We start from the raw sequence: 21,033 nt of genomic DNA, 5'->3' as shown, positions 1-21,033 counted from the left end.
ACCACTGGCTTCGTGAAGCCTCAGTCTTTCCATCTGTCAAATGGGCATAGTAGATACTGTGTGGTTTCAGAATGTGCCCACAAATTCTCTGGTATTCTTCCCTTCAGGAGGTGGAGGCTAATTCCTCTCCCCATCAGTGTGGGCTGGATTTAGGATGCTCTTCTAACAAACCAGGAGGAAGCGATGGGGTGTGATGTCCGAGATTAGGTTGTAAGAGGCACTGTGGCTTCCTCCCCTGTTCCCTCTCTCAATTCGTTCCTCCTGGGGGAAGCCAGCTGCCATGTAGCTCTAAGGAGAAGCCCCCACCCCACCCCACCCCACCCCCGCTGCTCCAGTGAGTTGCTTAGGCCTCTTGACCACAGCCACGGGAGCAAGCCACGTGGACACGGGTCCTCCAGCCCTGGGCTCACATCCCGACTGCAACCTCAGGACAGACTCTCAGCCAGAACCTCCAGCCGAGCCACTCGCAGAGTCCTGACCCCATGACACGCTGATTTGTTGTTCCAAGCTGCTAAGTTCTGGGGGTGTTTTGTCCTGCAACCCCAGTTGACTAATACAATTAACCCTCTCACGGGGTTGCTAGGAGAGAAAAGGTGTTCGCTTGTACACGGCGGGCAGGGCAGAAGAACAGAGCGGGCCCTCCAGGAGACCACTCTGGCTACATGGCCCTGCCTGGGCAGAGGGCCCATTGTCTCCAAGCCCTAGTCCCCCGCGGGGACATACATGACCACACGCACCTCACAGGCCCGCAGGGAGGGTCAAACAATAAGCCACCCTCCAAGGGTAGCAGCCCCTGCAGGCCCTTACCAGCATCTGCTGGGCCATCTTCTTCTTCTCGGCCTGCAGCTGCTGGCCCCGGTCTTCCTCCTCCTCCAGGCGGGCCTCCATCTCATGCAGGATCTCCTCCAGCTCCTGCTTCTTCGCCGCCAGCCGGACCCGCATCTCCTCGGCCTCAGCGTACAGCTCTGTCTCGGCCTGCAGCTGTTCCTGAAGCAGGTTCTTCTCCTCGGCCAGCTGCACGCGGGGGGCAGGGGGGCGGCCAGTGAGCGCCATGGGGACACGCCCGCCCTCCCTCCCTCCGCAGCCCCGCTGCGCACGCCCGGGCGGCTACCTGCGAGTGCTTCTGCTCCAGCTCCTTGAGCTCGCTCTCGGCCTTCTGCTGCCGCTCCTTGGTCTTCTGCAGCTCATCCTCCTTGGCTTGCATCTCCTCCTCCTGCCGTGTCACCTGCAGCAGGGGCTTCACCTGCACACACGCCAACAGATGTCACTGGCTCTCACGGCACAGGGAAGGTGTAAGCTCTGCTACTCGCTCAGATCAGCGGTTCTCAACCAGGGACGGTTTATGCCATCCCGCACCCCCGAGGGCACGCTTGGGGACTTCTGGGGACAGTTTGGGCCGGATGCTACCAACACCGAGTGGGAACGGGCCGGGGACGCCGTTGCATTTTCTAGAACGCACAGGGCAGCCCCCGCCACACGGGATTATCCATCCCAAAACACCAATAGCGCCAAGGTTGAGAAATCATACACTAGAGCAACCGGAAAGGTGCACGGTGTGAAGGAAGAAGTCTCTCCTCCTCCCATTTAGCCCTTCCCAGAGAGTTACTGCTGACCAAGGGGCATATTTCATTCCAAGGAGAAAAGGGATCTCCCACGTTCTCCCTCCCCATCAAGGTCAATGTGCACGTTGTTGGCATTTCCCGCTACTCTGTTCTCCTGTATGTTTAAAAAATACACCCAAGATCACGCTGTCCGATTTTCTATGCCACACCTGTTACTTAAAACTACAGGAAGATTATGCCCCCATGCTGCTCCGTCAGCCTTACACCTTTGTTTCTTGATCGCTGCCATTTTTGTGGCACAGAATGGGTGAGAGGGGACATCCCTGTATTACTCCTGGCTTTAGGGGAAAAGCTCTGTTTTGTCCCCGTTAAGGATGATGTTAGCCGTGACTTTTCCACAGCAGGCCTTTATTATGTGGGGGTAGGTTCCCTCTCCACCTCCCTCGTTGAGGGTTTTTGGATAGCCATCATTTTTAAGAGTTGCAAAGCATCCCACTGATGGTTGAGTCTGGTGGGGGCTGGGTGCTGACATTTTGCTCCTGTAAATAAGATGCACGACAAATGCCCGATTCCTGATTTCCAGAGAATCATGGCGCTTGACGAAAAAGCCAGTTGCCCAGAAGCCAGACCATCAGACTCCATTGATGTAACGTTCTGGGAACGGCAACATCACAGAAGGGGAGGACGGATCGGCAGTGCCGGGGCTATGACGGGAGGTGGGCGTGGCCAGAAAGGAGCAACCTGAGGGGTCCCTGTGGAAATGCTCTGGATCTGAGTCAGGGTCATCGATAACCCATGTGCCGAAGAAGGTGGTGTGGGGTGGCTTGCGGGGCCCGGAGGACTGGGGACAGGCCAGCTCTGATTCTGAGCCCCCGAGTACACCTGGGCTGGCAACCAAATGCAGTCCCAAAGCGGGTGCGTCTGGAGCACAGAGCCCGGGCGGAGGGTCCCCACAGGTGCGGGGCCCGCGACACCCACCTTGGTGAAGAGTCTCCACCACTGCCAGTTCCGCAGCTTGAGGTAGGCCGCGCAGTTCCTCTGAATCACCTTCATGGCCGTCAGCTGTTGCTGCCGCTTGGCGAAGGCCCTGGGGCGGGGGAGGGGGTGCCGTGAGAACCACCCCCCCGGGGGGGGGACGGGGAACCCAGCCCCTATCTCCACGCAGTCGTCTTCAGCATCCCGAAAGCAAGACACGCCTGTCCAGCGTGTGATGTTGTGACTCGCGCAGGGACGTCCCCCCTGCCCCCCCAGTTCTCTCCAGCCAAGATTCTTCAGGAAACTCTAAAACTCCCTCTTCAGGAAGCACATGTGTACTGTCTGGGCAATGACTGCTTCAATAATCCAAAGGCCAGAGCCTTTCTCGGTGAGCAATGAAAACGCCCTGGACTCAGAGCCGTGGTCCAAACAACACCTAGGAAGTCAACCCACACTACACCATTCCTAAGGGGGATCCTACATGTCTCCAGCTGGGCTGCATCTTCCCCAAAGCTGAGGGTCTGACAAACCTAGTCTCTCCTCAGGTGTATTTTCGAAATCTCCAATCTGACTCAGAACCAGTGCTCTTTGGGTTTAAGGGCCGATGGGCTTGCCAAACCACCGCCAAGGGTGCTGAAAGGATTCTCTTTCCTCCGCTCAGCAGCCATCTTGGAACATGGGTGAACTTGAAGAAGGACGCTGCTCCAGTTAGTGGAGGCGGGAGGGGGCATCGGAGAATTTAGTTATGGAATTTAACACTTAGATCTGGACTACGAAGAGCCCCCCCCCCTCTGCCCCGTTCTGGCCTTCACCATCTTGGTTCTGGCCTCCACCATCTTGGGTCCACTTGGCAATGAATGAGCTTACTGCAATGAGGGCTCTGCAGACAAGAGTGTGGTCCACACCTCACGGTAACACATGCCCCGGACAGAGAGCCACTCTGCCAGCCCTCGCAGTCCTCTTTGGGGTGTGACTTCCCACAAGGAGCCCCATCCCTCATGCAGACCCCAGGCCTCACAAAGCAGAAGGGGCATCTGATCTTCCAAGACCCCGCCTTTGGAATTCCTTTTGAACAAGGGGATATGAATACAGCCAAATCCTCTTTCCTCCAAACCTGACCGTACTCTCACACTTCTGAAATGACACCTGGCCCTGTTCTTAACCCTCTTCACGCCCTTCACTGACTCCTCACAAACAACCCCACGGGGCAGGAATGAGTACCCTCATTCTTGAGTGGAGAGATCAGGGCCTCAGAGAAAGAGTGAAACTTGCCCAAGTTCACCAGCAAGTAAGTGGGGGTGGTAGGACGAGAGCCCTTATAACTAGGGCGCATCCCTACAGTGGGAGCGTTTCTGCTTCTGCAAGAAGCAGCCGCCGGTCACTCAGGATGCTTCTTAAAGCAGGTGGCTTCTTAGGAGAAACCAGAATATGAGGCCGCAGAGCCCCCCGAGCACTGTATGTTTCTGGGCCATTTGCAGGGAGGCGACGGCACTCGGAGCCTTACTTCCTGGCCAGGTAGCCGCGACACATGGCCTGGAAAGCCATGATGACGTCCGTGATCTTCAAGTCCCGTTCCTCCTCCAGGTGTGCCAGGACCCCGGTCCGGAAGAAGATTTTGCTCTGGCCAATTCTGTACAAGTTGGGGTCGAGTTCCAGGGCTTTGATCTGCAGAAGGAAGGGGGGACAGGTACTCTCGTTCTCAGCTGTGACATGTGTCCGTGAGGCATGTTTAAGGAAGGTCCCATCCCAACAATCTCCTGGCAGTGCCCCCAGGGACTGGGGGGGGTTGCAGTCAGATCCCTGGGGAGGGGCTGGGGCAGGGCTCACCATGAGAATGCAGGCCTGCTTCCCGTCCATGAAGCCTTTGGGAATGGCGTTGGCAGCCAGGATCTCGTAGCTGGAGACACGAGGCAGATGCCAGTGATCAGACGCCTCTCCAGTGTCCTTCTGTCCCTCCTCCTGAGCTGGTGCACCCCCCTCTCCAGCGTCCTGCCATCCCTCCATATGGCCTGGCTCACCCCCCTGCCCCCCGCCCACCCCAACCCCCATGTGTGGCCCCAGCAAGCTCACCGTTGGCGGAACTCCTGGAAGACGATCCTGTTGGGGAAGCCCTGACGGCAGATGCGAATGCCTTCCAGCACCCCGTTGCAGCGCAGCTGCTCCAGCACCAGAAAGGCGTCCAGCTTGCCAGACTGCAAGGGCAGAGAGGCCCATGGACCAGGGGGGCTGGGACTCAGGGAGCCCCAAATCTCAGGCCTGGCTGACCCACCTCATCAGACCACCAAGGTTGACAGAGGCACCAGGTGAGGTCTCAGCTGAGGGTACAGGTGCCACCTCTCTTGTACTCGGTGACACCAGCATCACCTGGCTAGAAGCTGGGGCTTCCTCCCCATCATCTCTCCTTCCCTCACCGCTTCTCCATCAATGGTTCTACAGCAGCTACTTCCAGGTAACTCCCAACGGACGTACTGCTGTCCACTGCCATCCACCCACCATCAACGCCCCCTACCTGCTTCCCTCTGCAACCTCTCATTCTGTTTCCATAACATCAGTCTGATCATGGCATACCTCTGCTTTTAAAAGCCCCCAATGCCTCCTCTGGTCAACCCACAAGGAGTGCCACAACCCAGCTCCTGCCAAGCAATTCAGCCCTATCTCTCCCCAATCCCTGCCTCACACCATCACATGCCAACATGAAATGACCTAGTGTTTCGCTGCCTAGACCTTTCATCTCTCAGCTCACATCTTTGGTAGGTCCCATTGCCTAGGATGCCTTCCACTTCACCAAGTCGATGCCTACAGGTTCCCAAGGCAGCGTTCTCGGAGCCCCAAGGCTGGAGTGGGAACCCCAGCTGCACGGTGTTCTCATAATTGACCACACTACATCGTGCATATCAGCTTGTGTGTCTCTCTCCCCCACCGGGTCTCCTGGTGTGAGCACTACTGACATCTTGGGCTGGACGAGTCTCTGCTTTTCCCTCTGTGAGGGCTGCCCTGTGTGCCACAGGGCGTTTAGCAGCGTCCCTGGCTTCTGCACACTGGAGGTGAACAGCAGGTCCCTTCCAGTAATGACAGCTAACAAAGTCTGCAGACATGGCCACATGTCCCGGGGGGGGGGCACCACTGCCCCAATTGAGCACCCTGCCCTAGAACCGTAAGGACCCTGCAGGCAAGGACCACAGTTTGTCCAGCCTGTATCGTCAGCACCTGGCACAGGTGCAGCGCAGTAAATCTTGACTGGAATGATGAACGCATGAGTGACTGGACGCCCTGGACGGAAACTCCAGGGCCGAAAGTCCCTTCCGTCCCCTCACCTTCCTTTGCCTCCAGGATGGGGAATTGGTACCCAACTTAGACAACTTTCCACCTGCGTCAGGTGGAGCCATGGGGTACGGACTCAGGCTTTCCTCCTGCCCCTCTCCCCTGGTCTGCCTCTCCCTTTCCCAAAGCCCCTAGGGTACCCCCAGGGAGGACATCCTGACCCCCAAGGAGCCAGCCGGCAGCCTCACCCTCTTCTCGTGGTTGGGGATGATGCAGCGCACGAAGTTGGGTGTGGTGTTGCGCAGCGTGGTCATCAGCTTCCCCAGCTGCTCTTTGTAGAGCTGCCCCACCGTGCGGAACATGCCCTTCTTGGTCTTGGAGGCGCTGGGCAGCGAGCTCTCCGTCATCTTGGCCATCTGGTCCAGGCCCACGATGCGGTCCACTGTGGGGCATGTTAACGTTGGTGTCAGCCTCTGGCCCACCCAGGGGCCCGCCACCTCCACGACAGGCCAGATGACCAGGGCCAGAGGGTGGAGACCCTAAGTCCTCTGCTCTTCTCTGGTGGGAACTGCCCTGCCCCATTCTCTTCCACAGGGGACCAACACCTTTCCTCCAGCAATAGGTAGGGGGAGGGGTGCAGAGGATTGCTTTCCAGGTATTGTCTATTTGGGAACTCTGAAAGCCCCTGAGTGACAAAAAGAACAAATTCTCTCTTATGCTGTCACAGAGACCTGGATATAAATCCCACTCTTGCCACTGTGTTGGCCTGGTGCCACTTTGTGCCTGTTTCTCCTTCTACAAAATGGGGGTAACAACACATCTATTTCATAGGGCAGGAAGAAGCAAATAAGGCTTACCCTTCCTGCCTGCCTTCGGTCCTTTATCTACCAACAAGTATTTATTAAGAGCCTACTGTGTGCCAGGCCCTATGGATGCAACCATGAACAAAACAAAGACCATGTGTCTCCACACACACCCCCAGCTCATATTCTATGGATATTCTAGTGGAAAGAGACCAGCAATGATGACATATGTAAGTGTACAATATTCCATGGGGTAAGGCGTGCTTGGAAGGATAAAGCAGGGTAACAGGGAAGAGAAAGAGTAATGGGGGTGATCTCTCCTGTAAGTTGAATCAGTGATCAGGCAGACATTAGGAGAAATAATATTCAGGGCAGAAGGTATTAGCAAACACTCCAAGGCAGGAATCTGGCACATTAATGGGTACTCGACAAGGAATAGGTGGTGGTGTTATTGGTGGTGGTGGTGGTGGCACAATCACCAAGGTTCTTTTTCTTTCAGAACAGAATGAGAGACTCCCACCATCCCAGGGGATGGTGCACATGCCAAGCCCAAACCACTGGCATTGCTGTGAATTTCCCTCAAGGTGCTGCTTTGGCTGCACCCCACAAATTTTGGTAAATTGTGTTTTCATTTTATTTAGTTCAAAATATTTTAATATTTCACTTGAGAAAATTAAATAACACATCAAGACACTTCTAAATAACACATGGGCCAAGGGCCAAAGAAGACGTTTCTTTGGCCCATGTGCCATTTAGAAGTGTGTTGTGTAACCTCCATGTATTTTGGGATTTTCCAACTATCCTTGTTATTGATTTCTAGTTTAATTCCACAATGGTCCAAGAGCAGATATTGTATGCTTTCTATTCTCTTAGATTCATTAAGGTGTGTTTTATGGCCCAGAATGTGGTCTAGCTTGGTGGAAGTTCCATGTGAGCTTGAGAAGAACACGCATTGTGCTGTTGCTGGGTGAGGTAGTCTGTAGATGACAGTTCCATCAGGTTGGCTGATGGTGGTTCAGCTCAACTCCACTGGCATTAGGATGCCCTGTTTCAGCTCCTTCTACTCAATTAGGCCCCATGGAACAATGTCTTTGCTATTCCCTGGGCTCCTTGAGGGAAGGGCCTTGCTGAAACGGTCACAAATCGCAGGCTGAGATGCCATTACCCCATCCCAGGGCCTGGGACATGGTGAGCACTCAGTAAATGTTGGCACAACAGAACCTCTCCTCCAGCATTTTCTACCGTGCTTAAAACAAGGGTGTTCAGGATAAGCCCAAGGCCCACAGGCCCCGTCACAAGGACACAATCTGCTGCAGGCATGGAGGTCCAGGAACAAAAGCGGAAAACCGCACCACCCCTAACAGTCATCACGGAAGCAGCCACGTACTGAGGGACTGCAGGGGCTAAGCACTTCACATGACTATCTCTTCGCTGGTTCTCAGAGGGAACCCAAGTGTGGCCCCCAGAGCAGCAATAGCACCCCCTAGGAATTTGTAGGAAATGCAAATTCTCAGACCCCTCCTGGACCTGTTGAATCAGAACCTCGGCGGGGGGGCAGCCCAGCTCTCTGAGTTTTGACAAGTCCCCCCAGGAGATCCTGATGCATGCTCAAGATTGAGCCCTGGTCTAATTCTACCCTCACAATAATCCTAGTAGAAGTGGGGTCTTAGTAAGAGTTTTACTAGGAGGACACTCAAGCTTAATGATGTCAAGAGACTCGTCCAAGATGACACAGCTAGTGTGTGGCAGAGATGATATCACAGTCAAGTCTTTCCAACTCCAGATGGGAAGTCACCACGCCTCCTGCACTGTTTTCTCTGTTACTGCCTGCACCCTGAATTAGGACCTTCTCCCTGGGGCCCGGGTGTGGGACTGAGGGGTCAGAGGTCACCACCCCGGAAGTGGCTGAACGTGTCAAGAGTCATCACTAGCACCTGCACACCCTGCCCTCTCCCCACCCCCACACAGCAGGTGTGCGAATGGAGGCAGCTGGAAGAAGGCAGAGCGCTGCGTACCCTGTCTCCCAGCTCCAGCCAGCAGCCCTTACCGTCCTTCCACAGGTCGGCCACGAACTTGTCCGAGGAGGCGTTGAGGAGGGAAGTCACATTGTCATTCAGCGGGTCCATGTTCTTGGTCAGCCAGGCGCTGGCATTGTAGTCCACCTGCCCAGGATCACCCCACCGGTCAGGCACCCCTGCCTCCATTACAAATGACAGCTAGGGCCCAAGGCCTCCCATTTTCCTCCCAGATCTTCCCAGGTCGGAGAGGAAATGGCATTAGCAGCCACAGCGATGGGAATCCTCAAAACCCAGGAAGAGACCGACAGATCAGTACTTTAAAGGGCCCTGTGCACGGTGAGGCATCAGCCAACGGCACCCCTTGTTGACTCTATCCTTCCGGCAGCCTCCCTTCTGCAGAGCCCAGGAAGACGGCTGTGAGTTTCACCAGGTGGAGAGCTTTGCTGATGGCCAAGCCCCTCCCTCCCACCCGAAGCTCCCCTCTCATGCAGAGAGGCCTTGGGCACAATCACATGACCTTGGAGGACCTCGTTTCCCCTCTCTGAGGAGTGTAATTGCTGAGTCTCGGAGAGGCTGATATATGGATATACAGAAAAAGGACCGATAAAGCTTTTTCAATTCCTGACTTGACCACGGACAGTAGCCAAAGCCTTCATTTTATGATTGTGACCCTGAAACGGAAGGAACTTGTAAAATAGCTTTGGGGGGGTTATTTTGGGATGCGGGTTTGTATGGTGGTCACCAGGCCTCATCGGAGAGGGGACTGAAAAAAGCCAGTTGGAAAGTGGGAAAGAGGAAAGTGTTACTCCGTGTGCTTACGGGAACGCACACTCCCTGGAGTTTGGGTAGGAGCTGGCAAACTCTTTTTGGTAAAAGGCCCAGATAGTAAATATTTTCAGCTCTGCAGGGCACCACATCTCTGTCACAAGCAGCCAAAGACATTATGTAAACACAGGAGCCCTGTGCCCATGGAACTGTATTTACAGAAACTGTACAGGGCATTGCCTGTTCGCCTGAGGCTGGAGGGGGGCGGTGCTGGAGAGACAATAAAATACTCAGATTCTGCAAGCCAGGCCAAGCTGCATCTTTTCTACTTTATCCAGAACCTTCGGGAGCCTGGAGCTCCTGTGTATTTACAGTTCTCACCTGACGGTCATCATTATCATGCAGAAGAAGGGGAAGGAGGAGGAGGGAGGGAGGACGAAGAGAAGAAGGAGAGGGAGGAGGAGGAAGAAAGAGGACAAAGACGAAGAGGACAAGGAGAAGGAAGAAGACAACCGTCACACATCCCTGGACAGCACAGGCTGGCAGTGGTGAGCGCAAGGCTGTGATAAGGGAGAGGTTTGTTGGACCCAAAGGTGTGTTTATTGGTCGTCCCATCCCAGTTGGCCCTTCCCTTTGGGTTTAAATTGTAGCAGGAAGGATTCAGCATCTATACAGGAATTACCTGGTCACCCTGGTTGGAATATATATTATATATATTGGAATATATATTATATGTTGTATGTATCTGTCGATTTCCCTTACAGATGCTCAGACCATACATAGGAGGCCTTGCTTGGATTTGATTTACAACACATGCCTTTGGGCTCTGCCTTTCCCAAACTACTCATACTCTGAGCACTCCCCCGTGGACAGAGAGCGAGCCCTGGGGCCCACGGCTGGTACCTTCCCGGCGTAGTGGATGATGGAGAACTCCGTTTTGTCCTTGAGCTGCTTGGGCTTCTGAAACTTGGGGTGCTGGCCCTGCTCCGTGCATAGCTTCTCCACGAAGGACTTGTCTGTAGCCTTAGGGAACCAGCACTCCTCGTCCAGCAGGGCCAGCACCCCGGGAGGGTTGTTCTGTGGGACACAGGGAAGGCAGGGTCATAGCTAGGGCGGCCCAAGCCTCGGGCTTGTCAGAAAGAGCTGGCCACCGAAACACGCCGTAGGGAGCCCCCCTGGCTCTGTCACCTCTTCTGTCTACATAGAGAGATGGATTTATGTCTTCTAGTCCCACGGATCTATCCCCAAATTAGCCCGACGGGCGGGCACCCACAGAACCTGTTTGCTGCTGCCCCCTAGTGGACAGAATACACTGACCAGCCCAAAGATCTCACACTTGAATTTCCTGCTTTACGTATAAATTCATCCAGGGTTCCTTTGATCAAAGCCCTTCTCTGTGGCCCAGACAGGCTAAGCCCAGGTGCCAGGAACATGGCCAAATCTACACACATGCCATTTACTCTGCTTAAATGGTCTTCATGTTTTAGACTCAGATCAGGGAAGTATTTCTTTTCTTTTTTTTATTTTTTATGTAAGCTCTACACCCCACTTAGGGCTCAAACTCAGGACCCTGAGGTCGAGGCACATGCTTCTCCGACTGAGCCAGCCAGGCGCCTGAGAAGTGTGTCCTCACTCCTCTGACCAAAGCGGGCCTCCCTCAACCATTCTCCGCATGGGCCTTACGAGAGGTTTTAGTTGATTTGTTCATCTGGTTTCACCATCTGCTCCCTCAGGAGGGCAGGGACTAGGTCCACCCGGTCCACAGTACATCCCCCAGCCCCTCAAGAGGGGGCCCGGCACACAGTAGGTGCTCAGTAAACATTCAACAATCATTGCTTGTGCACCTACTGTGGGTGTGGTTCTAGGAGTGAGGGACAGTCAGTGAGCAAAACAAAGACCCTGCTTTGGGGATGAATGAGAGAGGGGGGAAGAGAGGGGAGGGGAGGGAAGAGAGGGAGGGTAAGGGATGGATGGGAAGGGGGGGACTGGAAGGGAGGGGAGGGGAATGGAAGGAGGGGAAGGGAGGGGAGGGGAAGGAGGGATGGAGGGGAGGGGAGGGGAAAGGAGGAGAGAGGAGGGAGGGGAAGGAAGGCAGAGAGAAATAAAAGAAGAAAACACCCTTGAGAGTAAGATGTGGGTTAAGTAACAGTGGGATGGAGCTCACAAGGACCCGTGGGGCGAGGGCAGGGTCCGCGTGCAGCCGAAGGAGGCCACACACGCATGTGAGTGTGGGGGGCCCTCACCGGGCGCTCGATGAGGTCGATGCAGGGCTGCAGGTCGAGGCCAAAGTCGATGAAGTTCCACTCGATGCCCTCGCGCTGGTACTCCTCCTGCTCCAGGATGAACATGGTGTGGTTGAAGAGCTGCTGCAGCTTCTCGTTGGTGTAGTTGATGCACAGCTGCTCGAACGAGTTCACCTGCGCGCACGACAGCGGGGGCCCCGGTCAGCAGCTCGGTCGGAGGACAGGGCGCCCAGGGAAGCTCTGCCCCGAGAGCGCACCCCGGCCACAAGAGGCCGTCTGCCATGTCAGAGCTCAGAGGGCTGAGCCCCAGCAAAGGCTGCCGAGAGCTCACGGGGCTGGCCCTTCGCACGGCACAGGGTCCCCACCCACGTTGTCTTGAGGGTGCTTCTCTCCTGCCCCTGCACAGTGATTTGTGGGTAGAACAACTGTGTAGGGTCCTTCATCACCCCCACTGCACAGATGTGGACGCTGAAACTCAGAGAGGGAGTGATTCTCTAGTACATACGTCTCAGACTACCTGTCCATCTCCAGACCTTCCCTCTCACTGAGAACGCCCCTCCAGTCTGTGGGGGTGGGATCCAGTGGCCATGTTCCCATTACATGAGGTATAGGAAGACCCTGAAAACAGGGCCTGACCCAACTCAGGTGAGTAAGAGCCAGTGAGACTCAACTGCAAGATTTTGGTTGGAACTGTTGGGAACGGTTGGAACTGCTCAGAACTTCCAAGGTTGCTGAGAGGCCATCTAGAGCTGTGGCAGCCATCTTGCCACCATGAGGGGAAAACCAGCTTGAGAACAGAACCAACGTGGAGGACGGGAAAGAGAGAGATGGAAGAGATCAGGTCTTGCCTGTTGGACCCAGCTGTAGCTCCGGCCTTCTCAGTTTCACAAACGAATACCTTTCCTACACCCTCAAGGGCGTAACCTTAGCTAGACAACCTTCCACTCTAAGTAGTTATCTGCCTGCCCTTCTCTGACATAATGACTTCTCCAGAGGGAAACTTCATTCCAGAGAGCCAAGACCATGGCTGTCATGATCCCACCAAGCTGTACCTCAAAGATCTCAAATCCAGCAATGTCCAGGATCCCCAGAAACGAAGCCCCTTGCCGGTGGGTCTTGTCTAGGGCTTTGTTCACGCGGCTAAGTATCCAGCGGAAAAGGCGTTCATAGGTGGCCTTGGCCAGAGCCTCTACGGCAAAGTCTGCCTGTGAGGGAACAAGTGAGGGAACATGGTCATCCCCGATGGGCCCCATTTTCAAATAAGCCTGGCTAGCAGCTCAGATTTTTATTCCCCTCCTACCCATAATCAGTCCTTAAAAAATAAACAAAAAAGGAAATTATCCCATCTCTACACCCAGTAGAAAAGTGGCAGTAAGAAATAGAGTAGTCAGACCTAAGGAATGACTGTGTGGATAATAAAACACTTCTTATCCGAGGGACCTGGAACAGAGGAGAGCCTGTTCCATCACAGGGACCATTTAGAAGTGGTCAGTTCTGCCTCTAGAAAGGGTACACAGTCATTTTCAAAAATGTATCTTTTAGGTCTGAGCTTGTATGTGCAACTACGAGATCAAGATGAGGTACCATGCTGTTCTTGTTCAGTACTGGATCCTCAAAACCTGATATGGGACTTTGAATATTCTAGTATTGGGTGGATGAGGGATAAACAAATGGACAGATGGATAAAAAGATGGATGGATGGATGGATGGATGGATGAACAGATGCATGGATGGGTGAACGGGTGGATGGATGTATGGATGGACACATGGGTGGGTGAATGGATGGATGAACAGATGGGTGGATGGATAAACGGATGGATGAAAAGAGATGCATGGACGGGTAAATGGATGGATGGAAGGATGAACTGATGAACAAATGTACGTATATATGGATGAATGGATGCATAGATGGATGGATGGATGGATGGATGGATGAATGGATGGAAGATTCTGCAGAAATAAATGGCGAGTGTAGAAATCATTTCACATGCAATAATAAACAACTAGTGCATCGTTACCTGTTCTTTTGTCTGAGCTTTCTGTACTACATCCCGCCCGACTTTGATACGTGGGGTCAGGATAGACCTGGTGAAATCTGTCACATTAATTCCCATGAGGTGGCAAACTTTCTGAGCAGCTGGATGGAAGAAAAAGTATATTAAGTGTATTACAAAAGAGAAGGCTTAGGAAGGAAGGCACATCACATGGGACATTTGTGAACTGTGTATATATTGGATATTTTTCGAGAAATGGAGCATGACGGTAGTGAACGTCACATGAAAGACTGCTGAAAACTGCTGTCATTGGTGACCTCATCCCCACTGTTTTGCTAAGAGTGGGATGGAGGTATGTCCTAAGTGGGGGCTTAGAGTCAGACAGTTCTAGATTCAAGTTCTTGCCCCTTTCCCACTTCCTAACTATGTGATTTTGGAAAAATCTTTTCTTGGCTCGTAATAAGAATGGGGCATCTGGTACCTTGTGGGGTTGTCAACATGATTAAATGAGGTAAGGCACAGGCCAACAACCAATAAAGATGTGTCCCACTGTGCCAAGATCTGTGTTGCATCATTATTTGTGGTGGAAAAATATTGGAAACGACTTAAATGTCCATTAATATGGAAACGAACAAATACATCACAGTATTTTCACAAGATGAGTACCCAACAGTAGGTAAAGGAACGACTCTCGCTCTCTCTCTCTCTCTGTCTAGACCAATGGCTCTCAAGGGGGGATGATTTTGCCCCTTCAGGACATTTGGCAACGATCAGAGATATTTTTGGTTGTCACACTAGGGGGCGCTACCGTTGAGAAACCAGGATCCAGACAACGGTGAGTCTAGAGAAAAACTGCAGAATGACGCCTCCAGTGTGACATCACTCATGTAAACTAAAGTCACACTCACAAAGCAACAGCACATATTCAGATACATGCATGTGAAAGCATAAAAATGCAATGGGGGGGACAGAGTGAAATAGAGTTGTGGTTGCCTGGAGGCAGGAGGAGGAGAACGGGAGCCCGCTGGGAGGACAAGGTGACGTCAATGTTCCCTACTCGGTTTCATTTGAAAGACAAAGCAGTGTGAGAACACATTCACAAATGTCGATTCTGGATGGAGGACTCTTGTTATATTATTGTATTTCTGTGTTTTAAACCTTTTCCTCAAAACAAAATAATCGTCGTCCACCAGGATTGCTTCCTCCACGCGCAGGCTAGTGGTGCCTGATGGTCTGCACGCGTGTGGCGGACGATACATAGTGTGGTTTTAGGGTTGCCCCATCTCTTTGTGAGGGGGGCTTTTTGGGTTTGTCTTCCCCTGAAGTTTTCTCCCTGGTGAGAGAAGCCCTTTCATGTGCCGTATTTTGGATCAGGTGAGAGACAAAGGGCAGGTGCAATGGAGGGTAAGCTCCAGGGAACTCACAAAAGCAACACAGTATGTGGCCTGGGCTGGTGGCTTGGAGACCGTAGGTGGACAAGCCGGGGACTTAAGTTATGCTTTTGGCTCAGCCACCCACATGCATGGGGGTAACCACGCAATCTTTCCATAACACCAAACACTGCTGATTTGTAGGTTAGGCTGTCAAATTTAGAAAGAAAAAAATACAGGATGCTTAGTTAAGCCAGAATCTCATGTAAACCACCAACGTTTACAAATTATAATTAGGTCCCAAATATTGCATAGACCATATAAGATGATATATATCTTGTAATAAAAATATTTGTTGTTTATCTGAAATTTGGGTTTAACTGGGCATCTTATACTTCATCTGGAAACCCTAATTGCAAAGAAACTTGAGCTCTGTCTCCCCAGCAAGACCGTAGGTGCCATGAGGAAGTGGGATTGTGCCTGCTCAAAAATATTTGTTTAACAAAACAAACGATGGGGGCGGGATTAGAATTGAAGCTCCCTAAGGATCCTTCCTATCTGATCTTAAACTGTTAGCTCTCCCCCACGCTGTTTCAAGAACTTCCCACTGTAGGCTCTTTGGCAGTAAAAAGTCTAAAACAGACAGAAGTCAGTGAAAACAAGTTACCTCAGCTCTTGTTAATAGCCTCATCCAAAAAACAACCAAAGGCTTCATGTGACCCTCTTTCCCATCACAGAAGTTGTCAATTATTGAGAAAAGACAAAAAGCACCTGTGTTATCTGGCATGGACGCCTGGTCTGTGTTTCTTTCCTTCTTGAAGACAATATTTCCAAGCTGCAGGACAGACGACACCACCTTCAGTATGGCTGGGGTGAGAAGAGAAGAGTGGATAAGACATCAACACCAAGGTGCTCTGGAGCTTAAGTCTAAAATCTATCAGGGACCTTAGAGCCAACCTACGTCTTTCTCCCAAAAAGACTCAGCTTTGAGCTCCTAAGTCTAGAAAAAAGGCAAACTAACCTAACTTCCTGCTACCATGGTAGAAAACCTGGCTGGGAATAGCAGGATATGTTCAGACGATTGCCCATGGACAAAAATACAGCCCATGGACCAACTCCGGCCCACTGCCTGCCATTGTAAATAAAGTTTTATTGGAACACAGCAACAATCATTCATTTATATATTATTAGCAGCTGTTTGATGCTACAAGGGCAGAGTTGAACGGTTGCAACAGAGATCGTATGACCCACAAAGTATTTACTCTCTGACCCTTTACAGAAAATGTTTGTCAACCCCTACTGTAGAGCAAGGAGAATGAATGATTTACAACCACAACCAACGAAACTGTTGTATCTCACAAATGCTGAACAAAAACACCAAATGCAAACAAGAACATAACTACGGAAGAATACTTAGAGAAAGTTCAAGAACAGGAAAAACTATGCTGTTAGAAGTAGGGATAATGGGTATCCTTGACTGGGGGAAACTACTAGAAGGGCTATGGGAAGCTTCCAGGGGACTGTTGGTGCTCTCTTAGTTGAAATGGGTGCGAGGTGCCAGGTGTGTTCAGTCTATAAAAATTAATCAAACTGTGCACTTAACAATACACACAGTTTTCTAAATGTAAATTATATGTCAATAAAAGATATTTAAAGAGCAAGAAACAAAACAAAGCAAAACAACAATCCCCGTGCTTCTTAATACCATCTGGCTGAGCATAAAAGATGCTCATGCTAGGATCCAGAAGGGGCAGACTTTTTTCCTACTTGTCATCCAGGTGTCTTCAGATAAAACAATGTGTTCCTAGACCCATGGAACCCTTCTGACTCCATACTCAGCCATGTTACTGTTAAAACGGCTCCTACATCTGAAATCCCCACAAGACCTTGAGTTACTGGAGAGTGGGGGACTGACCTATCACCTCTGTATTCTTGAAGCCTACTTCAGGATCCAGACACACATGGGGAGGTAAGGAAGATGGATGGAGGATGAAGGATGGATGGATGGAAGGAAGGATGGATGGATGGAAGGAAGGATGGATGGATGGATGGAAGATGGATGGATGGATGGAAGATGGATGGATGGATGGAAGATGGATGGATGGATGGAAGATGAATAGATGGATGGAAGGAAGGATAGATGGAAGATGAAGGAAGGAAGGAAGGAAGGAAGGAAGGAAGGAAGGAAGGAAGGAAGGAAGGAAGGAAGATGGAGGATGAAGGATGGATGGAAGGAAGGATGGATGGATGGAAGATGGATGGATGGATGGAAGACAGGAAGATGGGTGAGTCAATGGATAGATCAATAGATGGATGAGCTGATCAGTGGATTGATGAAGGGATGGACATATTGATGGGTGGACAGATAGATGAATGGAGGATGGAAAGACAGATGACTAATTAATGCAAACGCTTGCCTTTAGTTTCTTCCAAGAAGAAATCACTGTGTTCTGGGAACAAAGCCTGAGATCCCAGCCTTCTCACTCCTCAGGCCAAACTCAGGGTGACAGCCCTTCGCAACAGCTCTCCTCACACCTCAGGGACCCTGGCCCAGCTCAGCAGGAGGAAGGCCCAGTTACTGACCACCCACCCATCTGCTCCCACTCACGACTGCAGAAACCCTTCCTCCCCAAATGACCTAAAGCTTCTTTTGATGGGAAACAACAAAGGCAGTTTCTTTTAACAATACCAGAGGGGCTTTGTAAACTGTTAAGTGCTGTGCTAATAGTTTTTAAACTCTAAGATTAAACTAAGGATTGCTGCAATGCCTACAGAGCCCAGGGAAGCGGTCTAACTCAGGGGGTCTCAATCTTGGCACTACTGAAATTTGGGATCAGATAAATCTTTGGTGTGGGGGTGCTGCCCCGTGCATGCCTGCAGGATGGTCTCTGCCCACTAGGTGTCAGGAGTGTTCCCTCTCCTGAGTTGTGAGACACAAAAATGCCCCCCGGTGGGGGGGCAACTCCCCACCGCACCTCCAGGTCTGTGTCCCATGAAGCATCAGTCATCACACAGTTGTCTGAACGCTCACTTTGCGTTCCATCCACCCTGCTATTCATTTAACATTTTTCTATACATTCGCTTACTTCTCTCTCCTGAGTTTACTTTATTAGGAAAATGTATGGTAAGTGAAAGATCAGCTTCCCTTGCCGTGGAAAAAGATGGCAACTATGAAAATAAATACAGGGAAAAGGAACAATATTATCAAATTCTAGCAAGACGCTGGGCCCGGGGGTCTGCTCTTTGTGGTGAAAGGGGGGATGAGAAAGGACCAGAGAGGGGGGCTGAGGACCTAGTGGGTGCCAAGCTGCTACTCTCTCCTTGAAAGTCATCAGAATTGAAAAGGTGCAGAGAAAGGACCAACATCCCGCAGTGGGATTCCACAGCACAGATAAGGACACCAGTTCGCATTTTAGGATACACTGGCCTCCTTCTAGCCTTGATTTCCGTATCTTGGTTCTGACACGGATTTTTGAAAGGGTTTAAAGGACAAAAACCACCTTTCCACAGACAAAAATGGAACACAGTGAACCACACAATGGGGCTTGGGAGTTCCTGAGATGGAGAGGGAGTCCAGCTCCACCAGCAACATGTTGTATGTCCTTGGGCGAATTCCTTCACTTCTCTGTGCCTCAGTTTTCTCATTGGCAAATTGGGGGTAACAATGGCCACATCGCTGGGTTCTTTTGATATTAAATAATGCATATAAAGCACTTAGCATATTGCTTTGTCACCTGATATCTTCACTTTAAATATATTAGAAGTATTTCCACAAGTCTATGTTTAGAAAGCAATTTAGAAAGCAATCCTTTTCTGGGGCGCCTGGGTGGCACAGTCGTTAAGTGTCTGCCTTCGGCTTAGGGCGTGATCCCAGCATTCTGGGATCAAGCCCCGCATCAGTCTCCTGCACTGGGAGCCTGCTCCTTCCTCTCCCACTCCCCCTGCTTGTGTTCCCTCTCTCGCTGGCTGTCTCTCTCTGTCAAATAAATAAATAAAATCTTAAAAAAAAAAAAAAAAGGAAGCAATCCTTTTCTTCCTTAAGGCCAAATAATAATTGAATAAATCCTCACTGATCAACATTTTAGATTGTTCTGGTTTTTTATTACTTAATACGGGACATTTTGGTACTTTTTTTTTTTTAAGAGGCATTAGCAAATGCCTGGCATACAGCAAGTACTTAATTATTGTGTGTGTGTGTTTAAGGCAAAGATTAGAAGCAAAAATGACATGTGTCCCAAATAAAATAAATCATTCTAGGAGAGCCCATGCCATTCAGGAAGGGATGCTGTTAACATTGGATTCTGCTGTGGGGCTCTGGCCAAAATCCACAAACACCACCCATTTGTCCACTGACCCATGGAGCCTGCTTTTTCTGGGCCCCCAGTTATCTCAAGGGAAGTTGCCCCTCCCTCTATGCTGTATTTCAGCAACCACAGCACTATTCTGGGGCTCCAAAGGGGTGTGGGCGTGGGAAGGAAGAAAAATTTTCCACAACCGTGTCCTCGTGTTCCCAAAAGAGATTAACCTCGAACACTGGGGCACGTCTAACCCAGGACAAGTATTTCTTGAAGCACACTGTGGAAACCAAGATTATCTCTTTGAGCTTTCTTGGTCTCAGAATCAAATGTGTTTCTTGGTCATTGGTTGGTGACATGGATCAACATGGGTCTATCACCAGAACGCACTTTCCAGGAAGAGCCCAAGTAAACCCATACCCCCGCCCATCCTGTGCCCATACGTTCTTGAGGAGGCCAACGTACTCTCTATCTCCAGCCCCAAAATGGAACAAAGACCATCACATAAGCCACTCAGAGCTTTCCATAAGCCCGGATCACTGTGGATAACTCAGGAATGTGCACGTCAACCTAAGCCGACCAGTAAGAGTCAATGAGACTTCATTCAGGAAGCCAGGCAGGGAATCCAATCTGTTCTGCTGGACATAAACCCAAAGGATGCAAGGGCTGGAGCTGCAGCAGCCTTTCTGCTGCCAAGAAACTGCAGCCCACCTAAAGACAATATTGCTCAGAGATTAGGCTCTAGACACATCCTTTGAGCCCACAGAACCCATTGTACCTGAAACCCATATCCCTGAACTTTCCAGCTCTGCAAGTGGATCGTTTTCCTTTTCACTTAAGCCAAACTGGGTTGGTTGTAACTGAAAGAGCCTAACATATGAAGCCACTTTTCTAAAACACCAATAAGCCACCTAAGGTAATATTTATTTTCCTTCTTTTCTTCTTCTTTGTATTTGTGTATTTTTTTTTTGAGGGAGTTGAGGGAATCCAGCAAGCAGAAATCTGTCACTAATTCTGGTGGTCCTGAAGGCATGACTCTAGGTCCCCTCACCAGCACCCAGTGTGAAGACTTACACAGCTGCTCCTCCTCAGTGAAGCCCATGATCGCCATGGCCTCCACGGTTTCCTGGAACATCTCGTCATCCTGGGCGGCTGGGATGGGCACGAAGCCGTTGGAGAGGAATGTGTAGTTGTTGAAGCCCTCCAAAAGCAAGTCATCTAGAAGGAGAGGAAGATAGGGTGGTGGTCACGAGGAGGAAATTTGAACATGAGAGGCGGGAACCTGGCGAAGAGTCTGGGCCATCCTGTTCGTTCCCTTTTCTGAGACTTGTACAGTTTAAAACTTCCTTCTGCTCCATCACACAGAAGTCATCAGCAGCCACCGCTGGCCTCATACAGTGGTGCAGGTTGTGCACTGCCCCCAAGGTCCCTGGCAGCTGAAACCTAGCCTTGGCTCCACTTGCTAAGCCACGTCTCCTGACACAGGGTTTCATCTAGCCGGAGGAAGGGATGCCTTTATCTCAACAGCCCCAAAACACCCTGCCTTTAGGAACAAAGCTGCCTGAAGAGTTAGATCAGTATTTATCCATCCACTTATGAAACTTGATCACATCATTAATGCACATGAATTTTAAAAATCAATTACTACCAAAAGGTTTATAATAAAAACACCATTCCCTGTCCACCCTTTTTCCAGTTCCTTCCTTACCCTATAGTACTGTTTTTATCTCTTTTAGCTGTTCCTTCT

The 21,033-nt window shown here is 51.0% G+C and overlaps 1 protein-coding gene across 4 annotated transcripts in view; it reads right to left on the bottom strand.

Annotated features, from left to right (window-relative positions):
* The window catches only part of MYH11 (myosin heavy chain 11), a 97,089-nt gene that overhangs the window by 23,443 nt on the left and 52,613 nt on the right, over positions 1 to 21,033 (bottom strand). For all 4 annotated transcript variants that reach the window (XM_034670322.1, XM_034670323.1, XM_034670324.1 and 1 more), the window contains 14 exons: positions 20,361 to 20,504; positions 15,763 to 15,858; positions 13,646 to 13,764; positions 12,680 to 12,832; positions 11,628 to 11,801; positions 10,288 to 10,461; positions 8,649 to 8,763; positions 6,047 to 6,240; positions 4,608 to 4,729; positions 4,365 to 4,434; positions 4,042 to 4,202; positions 2,541 to 2,649; positions 1,112 to 1,243; positions 808 to 1,014 (listed from right to left, as the gene is read on the bottom strand). In XM_034670322.1, coding sequence (XP_034526213.1) covers positions 808 to 1,014; positions 1,112 to 1,243; positions 2,541 to 2,649; positions 4,042 to 4,202; positions 4,365 to 4,434; positions 4,608 to 4,729; positions 6,047 to 6,240; positions 8,649 to 8,763; positions 10,288 to 10,461; positions 11,628 to 11,801; positions 12,680 to 12,832; positions 13,646 to 13,764; positions 15,763 to 15,858; positions 20,361 to 20,504 — 1,970 coding nt within the window. The remainder of the gene's footprint in view (positions 1 to 807; positions 1,015 to 1,111; positions 1,244 to 2,540; positions 2,650 to 4,041; positions 4,203 to 4,364; positions 4,435 to 4,607; positions 4,730 to 6,046; positions 6,241 to 8,648; positions 8,764 to 10,287; positions 10,462 to 11,627; positions 11,802 to 12,679; positions 12,833 to 13,645; positions 13,765 to 15,762; positions 15,859 to 20,360; positions 20,505 to 21,033) is intronic.

The sequence above is a fragment of the Ailuropoda melanoleuca genome, chromosome 10 (assembly GCF_002007445.2).
Source record: "Ailuropoda melanoleuca isolate Jingjing chromosome 10, ASM200744v2, whole genome shotgun sequence".
NCBI lineage: Eukaryota > Metazoa > Chordata > Mammalia > Carnivora > Ursidae > Ailuropoda > Ailuropoda melanoleuca.
This window is presented reverse-complemented; position numbering and strand designations above follow the sequence as displayed.